The following is a 13090-nucleotide window of genomic DNA, read 5'->3' as shown; positions in this document are numbered from 1 at the left end:
TTCTTCTTCTTCTTTTTTTTTTTTTTTTTTTTGAGATGGAGTCTTGCTCTGTCACCCAGGCTGGAGTGCAGTGGTGTGATCTTGGCTCACTGCAACCTCCGCCTGCCGGGTTCAATTAATTCTCCTAGCTCAGCCTCCCGAGTAGCTACAGGCATGTGCCACCACGCCCAGCTAATTTTTTGTATTTTTAGTAGAGATGGGGTTTCACCATGTTGGTCAGGCTGGTCTTGATCTCCTGACCTCGTGATTCAAGTACCTCGGCCTCCCAAAGTGCTGGGATTACAGGCGTGAGCCACCACACCTGGTCCTATATACTGCTGCTTCTTATTTTTATATGCTATAAAGCGGCAATATCTTTGGGTCATGTTAATGGTTGTGTTCATTTTCCTCTTTAAAAGGGATGGGTGTGTACATTGAAAGTGCTACATGTGTTCATGAGCTCTGTTAATCTGCTATAATGTTTGTGAGAGATAGTTCTCAATTGCACCCCTCAAATTTTCTCTTTGAAATAGATATTATTTTGGTTAAAAGTTAAAATTAAAACAAGTGGTTGAGATTATATTATGAGCAAGAGTGACAAATGGGTATATGCTTCTGTTTTTAAAGGGATAGGTAGTTTGTTTCTAAGACAGTAGTTCTCAAACTTTCTGTTCTCAGGACCCCTTTGTACTCTGAAATATTACTAAGGACTTCCAAAGAGGTTTTCCGCATGTATGTTGTAACTATCAATACTTACCATATTATAAATTAAAACAGAAAAATTAAATATATTTATTGACTGAATTGATTTGAGATGAATCTGTTGCATGTTGATGTCAATTTTAATAAAAATAATTTTATTTTAAAAATAAGAAGATTGCTTCACATTTTTGCAAAGTTCCTTAATGCCCAATTTAATAGAAATAATTAGTCTCTACTATTTGCTTCTGCATTCAGTCTATTACAATATCACACATCATATTGCCTCTGGAAAACTACACATCTTAGTATTATTATGAAAAGAGTTTTGACCTAGCGGATGCTCTGAAAGATGGTCAGTTTGTTCCAGAACATCAAAGAACATAATGAAGGACAAACTGGGAAAGTGAAATTTTTTTGCCCTGGTTTAAACCTAAGTCTGAAATAAAGCTATGCAATGTGTTAAAATCATAGCAACGTTATCTAAATTTTGATGGGCTTGCTTCCTTAGTTTACTGATTAATGCCTTCACCACAATGCAAAAGTTATTCTTTATCTTCTGTGTAATCTGCCTAGATAGCAGATTCTGTGTTTTACAAGCATAATAATTCTCTGAGCTTTATGTTGTCTTTTTCTTTATTTTTGATTATTTAGTGGCAAACTAACAAAGAACAAAGGTTTCTCACTTGTCAAAGAGCTAAAGTTCTTTAGAATTTTGTTACCTCCTATGTTAGAATGGTGTTACCTCCTATGTACGTTTGTTTGTTTATTTATTTATTTATTTATTTATTTATTTATTTATTTATTTATTTTTTGTGATGGAATCTCACTCTGTCTCCCAGGCTGGAGCGCATTGGCACAATCTCAGCTCACTGCAACCTCCACCTCCCAGGTTCAAGCAATTCTCCTACCTCAGCCTCCCAAGTAGCTGGGATTACAGGCACGTGCCACCACACCCAGCTAATTTTTGTAGTTTTAGTAGAGATGGGGTTTCACCATGTTGGCCAGGCTGGTCTCAAACTCCTGACTTCAGGTGATCTGCCCACCTTGGCCTTCCAAAGCACCTGGCCCTATGTTTATTTTTAAATGTTTGATTGTTACTTTGTTTAGATAGATAACCAAGTATCGTTTATTGGGCACTCATGATCCTATTTATTTATTTTATTTTTAATTTGTATAAATTTAAAGAACACAAGTTCAGTTTTGTTACATGGATATATTAAGCAGTAGTGAAGTCTGGGTATTTACTGTAACCATTACCCAAATAATGTACATTGTACCCATTAAGAAATTTCTCATCCTTTAACCCCCTCCCACCATCTCACCCTTCCTAGTCTCCAGTGTCCATTATTCCACCCTCTGTGTCCATGTGCATACTTTATTTAGCTCCCACTTATAAGTGAGAACATGCAGTATTTGACGTTCTCGTTCTGAGTTGTTCCACTTAAGATAATGGCCTCCAGTTTCATCCACGTTACTGCAAATGACCTGATTTCATTCTATTTTTATGGCTGAGTACTACTTAATTGTGTATATCTTCATTCCACATTTTCTTTGTCCAATCATCCATTGACAGATACATAGGTTGACTCCATATCATTGCAACTGTGAATAGTGCTGCAATAAACATATGAGTGCTGATATCTTTTCAATATATAATTTCTTTACCTTTGGGTAGATTACCCAGTAGTGAGATTGCTGGATTGAAAAGTCATCAGAGAAATGCAAATTAAAACCACAATGACATATCATCTTACACCAGTCAGGATGTCCATTATTAAAATGTCAAAAAATAACGAAGTTGGCAAGGATGCAGAGAAAAGGGAATGCTTTACACTGCTGGTGGGAATGTAAATCAGTAGAGCTTCCATGGACAACAGTGTGAAGATTTCTCAAAAAACTAAAAACAGAACTATCAGATCCTATTTTAATCAAGTGCCCAATTTGCCTCTAACAACTCTTGATTTTACCTTCCAAAAATTGAATCACAAATAGAGATTACTATGAACTATTGTACATCAAAAAGTTAGATAACTTAGATAAAATGACAAATTCCTAAAAGCACACAAATTACTAAATTGACTTTAGAAGAAACAGAAAATCTCAACAGACCTATAACAAGTAGAGATTAAATAAGTAATTTAAAACCTCCCAATAAACAAAAGTCCAGGACCAGATGGCTTCACTGGTGAATTCTTCCAAACATTTAAAGAAGAATAAACAGCAGTTCTTCTCAAACTCTTCCAAATAATGGAAGAGGAGGGAATATTTCCTAACTTCTTCTATGAAGCCAGCATTACCCTGATACTAAAGTCAAATATAGACATTAAAGAAAAGAAAATTACAAACCAATATTCTTCATGGATATCAATAAAAAATGCCAACAAAATACTAGCAAACCAAATCTTACAGCATTTTAAAGGATTATACAATCTGATTAGGTGTGATTTATCCCAAGAATGCAAGGGTGGTTCAACATAAGCAAATCAATTAATGTAATATACCACATCAATAAAAAAAAAGGAAAAAAGATCATATTCATTGATGCAGAAAAATCATGTGATAAAATCCAAAATATTTTCAAGATAAACTAGGAATGGAAGGGAATAGCCTCAACCCGATAAAGGGCATTAAAAAAACTCCACAGTTAACATTATACTCAATGGTGGAAGCTTACCCCTAAGATCAGGAACAAGACAAGGATGCCCTCTCTCACTACCGCTATTCAACATTGTACAGGAAGTTTTAGCCAGATAAATTAGGCAACAAAAAGAAACAAAAGGCATCCAAAGTAAAAAGAAAGAAGTGTAACTCTCACTGTTCACAGATGACATGACCCTATGTATAGAAAATCCCAAAGAAACCACAAGAAAGCTACAAATTCGGCAAAGTTGCAGGTAAAAGATCAACATGCAAAAATCAATTGTGTTTCTATACATCAGCAATGAACAATCCAAAAAGGAAATTAAGAAAACAATTCATTTACGATAGTATTCAAAAGAATAAATTTAGCCAAGAAGGTGGAAGATCTGTACAATGATTACTATAAAATACTGATGAAAGACATTAAAGAAGACCTAAATAAATGAAAAGACAGCCTACATTTATGGATTGGAAGACTTAATATTGTTAAGATGTCAACACTTCAAAATTTATATTATGCCAAGCAATCCCTATAAAAATTTCATCAGCCTCTTTTTACAGAAATGAAAAAGTCAATTCTCAAATTTACATGGAATTGTAAGGTGCCCCAATAGTTCAAAATGAATCTTGAAAAGGAACAAAGCTGGAGGGCCAACACTTTTCTGTTTCAAAGCTTATTACAAAGCTACAGTCATAAAACAGTGTGGTACTACCATAAAGATAGACATAGACCAACAGAATAGAACTGAGAGTTAAGAAATAAACCCATACATCTATGGCAGACTGATTTTCAACAAGGATGTCAAGACCATTACATGGGACAAAGCATAGTCTCTTCAGGCTGGGCGTGGTGGCTCACACCTGTATTCCCAGCACTTTGGGAGGTCGAGGTGGGTGGATCACCTGAGGTCAGGAGTTTGAGACCAGCCTGACCAACATGGAGAAACCCTGCCTCTACTAAAAATACAAAATTAGCCGGGCATGGTGGTGCATGCCTGCAATCCCAGTTACTTGGGAGGCTGAGGCAGAAGAATCGCTTGAACCAGGGAGGAGGAGGTTGTAGTGAGCCAAGGTTGTACCACTGCACTCCAGCCTGGGCAACAAGCAAAACTCCGTCTCAAAACAAACAAACAAGCAAACAAAAAAGAATAGTCTCTTCAACAAATGGTGTGGTGGCAACTGGATTTCCACAGGCAGAAGAATGAAGTTGGATGCCTACTACACCATTGAATACAAAAATGAACTCAAAATGGATCAATTACCCAAACATATGAGCTAAAACCATAAAACTCTTAGAAGAATATATAGGAATAAATCTTCATGACTTTGGATTTGGCAATGGATTCTTTGACATGACACTGAAAGCACAAGCAACAAAAGAAAAGGTAGATAAATTGGACTTCATCAAAGTTAAAAACTTTTTTATATCAAAGGACATTATCAAGAAAGTGAAAAGAAAACATACAGGAGAAAATATTTGCAAATCATATACCTGATAAGGGTTTAATATACAAAATATATAAAGAAATCCTAAAACTCAACACCAAAAAGCAACCCAATTTTAAATATGGGCAAATAACTTGAATAGACAAGTCCTTTCCCTCCCTCAAAGATGAAATACAAATAACCAATAAGCACATGAAAAGATGCTCAACACTTTAGTCATCAGAGAAATACTAATCAAAACTATGAGATACTATTTCACCTACTAGAATAGCTATAATAATAAAAAATGGAAAACAACAAGTGTTGGCAAGGAGGTGGAGAAATTAAGATACATTTGCTGGTGGGAATGTAAAATGGCGAGAATGGACTAATACAGTAAATTGGTACCAGTAGAGTGAGGTACTGCTATCAAGATATCCAAAAATGTGGAAGTGACTTTGGAACTGGATAACAGGTAAGAGGTTGGAACACTTTGGAAGGTTTAGAAGACAGGAAGATCTGGGAAAGTTTGGAACTTCCTAGATACTTGTTGAATGGTTTTGGCCAAAATGCTTACAGTGATATGAACAGTGAAGCCCAGGCTGACATAGTCTCACATGGAGATGAGGAACTTCTTGGGAACTGCAGCAAAGGTCACTCCTGCTATGCTTTAGCAAAGAGACTGGTGGCATTTTGCCTCTGTCCTAGAGATCTGTGGAACTATGAACTTGAGAGAGATGATCTGAAATTGGAACTTATGTTTAAAAGGGAAGCAGAACATAACAGTTTGGAAAATTTTCAGCCTGATAATGCAACTGAAAAGAGAAACCCATTTTCTGGGGAGAAATTCAAGCTGGCTGCAGAAATTTGCATAAGTAGCGAGGAGCCCAATGTTAATCACAAAGACAATAGGGAAAATGTCTCCAGGGCACCTCAGAGACCTTCAAGGCAGCTCCTCCCATCACAGGTCTGGAGGCCTAGGAAGGAAAAATGGTTTCCTGGGCCAGGCCCAGGGCTTCTCTGCTTAGTGTAATCTTGGAACTGTGACTTTTAGCCACATCCTAGCCATGGCTAAAAGGGGCCAACACACAGCTCAGGCCATTGCTTCAGAGGGTGCAAGCCCCAAGCCTTGGTGGCTTTCATGTCGTGTTGTGCCTGCAGGTGCACAGAAGTCAAGAATTGAGGTTTGGGAACTTCTACCTAGATTTCAGAGGATGTACGGAAACAAATGGGTGTCCATGGAGAAGTTTGCTGCAGGGGTGGCGTCCTCATGGAGGACCTCTGCTAGGGTATTGAGGAAGGGAAATGTGGGGTTGGAGCTCCCACACAGAGTTCCCACTGGGGCACTGCCTAGTGGAGCTTTGAGAAGAGGGCCACCGTCCTCCAGATGCCAGAATGGTAGATCCACTGACAGCTTGCACTGTGCACCCAGAAAAGTCACAGACACTCAACACCAGCCCTTGAAACCAACCAAGAGGGAGGCTGTACCCTGCAAAGCCACAGGGGCAAAGCTGCCCAAGACCATGGGAACTCACCTCTTGCATCAGCATGACCTGGATGTGAGACATGGAGTCAAAGGAGATCATTTTGGAGCTTTAAGATTTGATGCCCTGCTGGATTTCAGATTTGCATGGGGCCTGTAGCCCCTCTGTTTTGGCCAATTTCTCCCATTTGGAATGGGTGTATTTACCCAATATCTGTACCCCCATTTTATCTAGGAAGTAACTAACTTGGTTTTGCTGTTACAGGCTCACAGGTGGAAGGGACTTGCCTTGTCTCAGATGAGACTTTGAACATGGACTTACGGGTTAACGCTGGAATGAATTAAGACTTTGGGGGACTGCTGGGAAGGCATGATTGGTTTTGAAATGTGAAAGGCACATGAAATTTGGGAGGGTCCAGGGTGGAATGATATGGTCAGGCTTTGTGTCTCCACCCAAATCTCATCTTGAATTGTAATTCCCATAATTCCCATGTGTTAAGGGAGAGACTGGGTGGAGGTGACGGAATCACCAGGGCAGTTTCCCTCTTGCCCTTCTTGTGATAGTGAGTTCTCATGAGATCTGATGGTTTTATAAGGGGCTCTTCCCCTTCACTCGGCACTTCTCCTTCCCGTCACCTTGTAAAAAAGGTGCCTTGCTTCCCCTTCGCCTTCTGCCATGATTGTAAGTTTACTGAGGCCTCCCCAGCCATACTGAACTGTGAGTCAATTAAATCTATTTCCTTTATAAATTACCTAGTCTCAGGTAGTTCTTTATAGCAGTATGAAAACGGACTAATACACCATATGATGGAATATAATTCAGCCTTAAAATGGGAGGGAATTTTGACACATGCTGTGACATGGACGAATCTTGAATACATTACGCTAAGTGAAATAAGCCAGTTACAAAAGGACAAATATTGTATGATTCACTTAAAGGAAATATCTAGGGCTGGGCATGGTGGTTCACTCCCGTAATCCCAGCACTTAAGGAGGTCGAGGTGGGAGGATAGCTTGAGCCCAGGGTTCAAGGCTGCAGGGAGCTACACTCCATCCTAGGCAACAGACCAAAACTCCTACTCAAAAAAAAAAAAAAAAAAAAAAAGAAATATCTAGAATAGGTAAATTCATAGAGGCAGTAAGCATATGAGAGGTTACCAGGGGCTGGAGAAAGGGGGAATGGGGAAATTATTCTTTAATGGGTACAGAGTTTCTGTTCGGGATGACGAAAAAATTTGAAAATAGTGGTAATGGTTGTAAAACTGTACACTTAAAAATACTTAAAATAGCATATTTTATGTTATATATATTTTACCACAAAACTTTCATGAAATAATGTACTGTTTTCCAATAGGGAATTTTACTTTCCTTCATTCTGATATTAGTCACCTTAATTAACTACAGTCATTAAATATCTTAAATATAGAGAAATAGTGAGATAGAGATAAAGGTCTAAAAAAACTCTGAAGATTGCCTGAAGTCTATATATAGAATATATATACACACATGTATCTCTGTATAGTCTAGCTGTGTGTATATATAAAAATATGCTTAGACTATATATAATATGTATATATAGAGAGACCTTTATCTCTATCTCACTATATCTCTCTATCTACTCTATCTATAGTCTAGTTGTATTCCTAAAAAAGAAGAAATTCAGTTTTTTTGGTGGACAGTTAGCATTCTGATGTACTTTTTTATTTTTTATTTTTTTGGAAACAGTGTCTTGCTGTGTTGCCCAGGCTGGAGTGCAGTGGACAATCTAGGCTCACTGCAAACTCCACCTGCGGGGTTCAAGTGATTCTCGTGTCTCAGGCTCCCAAGTACCTGGGATTACGGGCACACGCCACCATATTTGGTTAGTTTTTGTATTTTTAGTAGAGACAGGGTTTTGTCATGTTGGCAGGGTGGTTCTTGAATTCCTGGCCTTATGTGATCCACCCACCTCGGCCTCCCAAAGTACTGGGATTACAGGCATAAGCCACTGCACCCAGCCCTGATATACTTGCTTAAAGAAAAATCACGGAGGCAATGAATTTCGCTCTGAGCACTGCTTTAGCACTTAAAATTCTAGTATGAGTTATTTTCATTACCATTAGATCCTACGTATACTGTAGTTCGGGTTTTTAAAAAATGTCCAGGTGGTAGGGTTTTTCAAAAAAAAAGATTCCGTTATTAATTTCTAGTTTTTGCATTGTGATCAGACGATGTTGTTTGTTTTATTTACATGTCTTAGAATTTATTCAGGCCCTCCTTGACACCAATTTTGTAAAACTTCAAAAGGCACATGAAAAGATGATATGTTTTCTGTTCTCAGGATACACAGTATATTTTCAGGCTACCTACAGAGTTTACTTCCATTAAATCTTCTATAATAAGTATTTTATTTGGGTTCTCTCTATCCTTACTTTTTGTTGTTTTTATTCATTTAAATGACTGTCACAGACTAAGAGAAGTAAATTAAATTTTATGTGTTTATGTTCTTCCTTATAATTCCTATAATTTGATACTCAAACTGTCAAAGACATAACACATAAGCAAAAACAAAGTGACAGACCAATAATTTCTAAATGTTGGAAAACAGAATTCATCAACATATTAAAATAATAACACACCATGACCAAATAGGGTTTATTCCAGGAATGAAATGATGACTTAATTTTATAAAATCTATTATTGTAACTCAGTATATTAATAGTTCAAAAGAGAAAAATATGATTATCTCCATAAAGTCTGAAAGAGCATGTAATTCAATTGAATATTCATTGATTTTAACAAATTCTGAAACAGGGACAGAAAAACACATTGTAAAAACTTCAGGTCTAAACCTAAAAGCCAATACCACATTTAATGAGGAAATAGTATCAAGATATTATATAACTTCCAAAGGTTTACTACTGTTTATATTATATTATTTATTTATTTATTTTGAGACGGAGTTTCGCTCTTGTTGCCCAGGCCGGAATGTAATGGCGCAATCTCGGCTCACTGTAACCCCCGCCTCCTGAGTTCAAGTGATTCAAGGACGCCTCAGCCTCCTGAGCAGCTGGGATTACAGGCATGTGCCACCATGCCCGGCTAACTTTGTATTTTTGGTAGAGACGGGGTTTCTCCATGTTGGTCAGGCTGGCCTCGAACTCCTAACCTCAGGTGATCTGCCCACCTCGGCCTCCCAAAGTGCTGGGATTACAGATGTGAGCCACCACGCCCAGCCTATTTAGATAATTTTATAACAAAATATTAGCAGTATCTGATATCTTGATTGTGAAGACTAGCCTACATTTAGTCAAAGTTAAAGCTTGATTAAATTAGACATTAAATCTAGTGATCTAAGATTAATAATATGTTGAACAATAATAAAATATTTAATGCTATACTTTCATATAAAGCAAAGTAAAAAATATTCTTATTCTAAGTAGTGTGTTACGGAGTCAATACTGATATAGAGTGGGGAAAAAATCAGCTCTTAAGGAATCATTGGGGCTGGGAGTGGTGGCTCACACCTGTAATCCCAGTACTTTAGGAGGCCGAGGTGGGCAGATCACTTGAGGTCAGGAGTTCGAGACCAGCCTCGCCAACATGGTGAAACCCTATCTCTACCAAAAAATACAAAAGTTTAGCCAGGCGTTGTGGTGCATGCTTGTGTTCCCAGCTACTCAGGAGGCTGAGGTGGGAGAATTGCTTGAACCCAGAAGACAGAGGTTGCAGTGAGCCGAGATCACATCACTGCACTCCAGCCTGGGTGACACAGTAAGACCCTGTCTCAAAAAAACAAAACAAAACAACAGAAAAAAAAAAAACCATTTGACTGGTTATCAAGTACTGCAGTGGCACAAATTTCTGGTGACAAAAGACTTGTTTATTTAGATTCTAAGCTCCTTTCAAACTGTTACCAAACTTCCAGTTCCTACTGTACCTGTTTGTTTCAGGAAATTCTGGATGTCATTGCATATCTGGATCTCCTCAAGTGCACGACTCAGGAACATGGTCTGTTTGGCAACAATGCAACAAGATAATTAGTCCCAACAAAAAAGAACTTTAAGCAAATTAATATAATCTCATATAATTTTCATCAAAAACAGGTAAAAATAAATTAATAGAAAAATGATAGTTTAAACTGAACATTTTGGAGTTTATATAGAAATATTAGCCTCTATTTGCACATTTCCTTATCGTTTCAGAAAAATGAGGATTAAATAAAAAATCTTGAGCATTATCAATTTCTTTAACAATCTAGAACAGAAGAGAAACACTTCTAGAATAGTCGTGTGAGGAGCTCCACGGATCCTCTCCTCAGCAAAGCAATCATCATAACTAGTGAAAATTAGAAAACATAATCATGTAAAGGCTCAGGAAATTGCCCTGAGGGTGTAGAGAAAATGAAGAAACATTTATTCCAGGAAATCTACTAAGTCTTAGTAAGAACAGTAAGAGCCTGTGACATTTAAGCCATGATTCACTCACCATCCGCCAGCTCAGTGTGATGTAAGCACTACTTTAGGTGGGTGTGGCCAAGAAGATAGGACTCTCTCTACCTCCAGTTTCTGGGCTAGGGATTCTCTGAAGGGCCAGACTGCTGGCACTTCTCATTCCCTCAGATATCTATTGTAGAAGCTCTATTATAAACAAGCATAGCTCAGAAGCCTAGAACTCTCTTTCTCTACCCAGCCTCTATTTGTAAGGCAAAAGCTCTATCCCAGGCATTGCAAATTCAGGATCCTGGGTCTCAATCTCATCTCATCTCAGCTCTCATCTCAGCTGCTTATAGGATAGAGTGTCCACGCTGGGAGCAGCAAGTCAAGAATATCAGGGACTACAACTCTTGCCCACTCTTCCACTCATACAGTTGGACTGTCACTCTGACAGAAGTGGGCCACTGTCCCTGCCCCCTAACTCCAAAACAGTGGTTCAGTTTCTGCCCAGTAGGAGAGGCAGATCTATAGCACTCCCTATAGATCTATAGCACTCCCTAAAGGAAATGACTTTAGTTGGAACAGAGTGTGGGGAAGTTCAAGTCTAAGGACACTGTAAAAAATCATGGAGATTTTGGTAGTGAGCAATTAAGAGGATATTGGTAGCTCAATGATATTAAGAAGAAAATAACAGACCAACTAGAAGTTTATAGAGAGAAGTATGTGAAGAGACAGTTAAGAAGATTTCTATTCCTTCAAAGGGGTCTTATTTTAATTGGAACAGGCTGTGGGGCAATTTATGCACAAGAGCACTTTAACACACACACACACACAAACACACACACACGCACACACAGTAATCACCTAGCAATTAGTCAAGACTAACAGCTGCATGTGCTACCAATAGAAGAAGGTCATCTAGAAGCTTAAGAGGTCAGATCAGGAAAAGAGTAATAAAGAACCCTCCTAAAATCACTGTCATCCTTTACCAGAGGGAGGTGTAAGCAGTCTTTGCACAGGAAAAGACTGTGCCTTCCAAGGAGTGACATCAGTTATGGGGAAAATAGACTTTGCTATTTCCCTATAGCTAATTCACTAAACAAATAAAGAAGTAAACATTGACATCCACAAACCCCATGGGGAGCTCAGTACCCAAAGATACTACAACATATTATCTAAAACGTCCAGTTTTCAACAGAAAATTACAAGATATGCAAAGAGACAGGAAAGTGTGACCTCTACATAGGAAAAAACAGGTAACAGGAACTGATTTTGAAAAGGCCCAGATGTTAAACTTAATAGACACAGAATTCAAAGCAGCTATTTTAAATATGTTCAAATAACTAAATGAAACCACACTTAAAGAAGGAAGGTATGATTAAAAAAAAGTTCATCAAAAATGAATCTCAATAAAAGGATAAAAATTATAAAAATCAGACGGAAATTCTGGAGTTGAAAACTACAATAAATGAAATTTTAAAACTCACTAGAGGGTATCAACATTAGGTTTGACTTAGCAGAGGAAGCAATCAGCAAACATGAAGATAGATTAGTAGAGATTATGAAATATGAGAGCAGAATGAAAAAGAAAAAAATAAACCAAGCCTCAGTAAAACATGGGACACCATTAGGCACACCAACATACCCATAATGGGATTACCAAAAGGAGAGAAAAAGAGAAAAAATATTTCAAACAAATGGCTGAAAATTCCCTAATTTTGATGAAAAACAATAATCTACACACTCAAGAAGCCCAGAAAACTCTAGGTGGGATCAAGAAACACAAAGATATCCAACCCAGATACATTATAAAATGGTAAAAGACAAAGAAAATTTGAAAGTAGCAAGAGAAATATGACTTGCCACATATAAGGGTGATTAAGATTAATAGCTGATTTCTCATTAAAAACAATAAAGGCCAGAAGGCAGTGGGACAACATATCCAAAGTGATCAAACAAAAATAAAAATCTACTAATAATCTAATACCTAGCAAAACTATTATTCAGAGAAGGTGAAATAAAGATGTCCCTGGATAAACAAGAGCTTAGAGAATTCATTGCTAAGAGACAATCTTTCAGGTTGAAAAGCAAGTAATGCCAGACAGTAATTTGAATCCAGATGAAAAAACAAAGAGCACTGGTAACATTAATTATATAATTATAAAAAATAGTATTAATATAAATGTATATTTCTTCTTCTCTTGTTTTTTTAAAAAAATATATATAGACGGCCGGGCGCGGTGGCTCAAGCCTGTAATCCCAGCACTTTGGGAGGCCGAGACAGGCGGATCACGAGGTCAGGAGATCGAGACCATCCTGGCTAACATGGTGAAACCCCGTCTCTACTAAAAATACAAAAAACTAGCCGGGCGAGGTGGCGGGCGCCTGGAGTCCCAGCTACTCCGGAGGCTGAGGCAGGAGAATGGCGTAACCCCGGGAGGCGGAG

General features: G+C 37.9%; 1 protein-coding gene across 1 annotated transcript in view; it reads right to left on the bottom strand.

The window, feature by feature from the left end:
• TEX11 (testis expressed 11) overlaps nucleotides 1-13090 on the bottom strand; it is a 131119-nt gene that overhangs the window by 43070 nt on the left and 74959 nt on the right. The window contains exon 12 of the mRNA XM_026451789.1: nucleotides 10149-10221. Within this exon, the coding sequence (XP_026307574.1) occupies nucleotides 10149-10221 (73 nt within the window). The remainder of the gene's footprint in view (nucleotides 1-10148; nucleotides 10222-13090) is intronic.

This window comes from Piliocolobus tephrosceles, chromosome 12 (assembly GCF_002776525.5).
Source record: "Piliocolobus tephrosceles isolate RC106 chromosome 12, ASM277652v3, whole genome shotgun sequence".
NCBI lineage: Eukaryota > Metazoa > Chordata > Mammalia > Primates > Cercopithecidae > Piliocolobus > Piliocolobus tephrosceles.
Note: the sequence above shows the minus strand (reverse complement) of the source record. Positions and strands in the feature narration are given on the sequence as shown.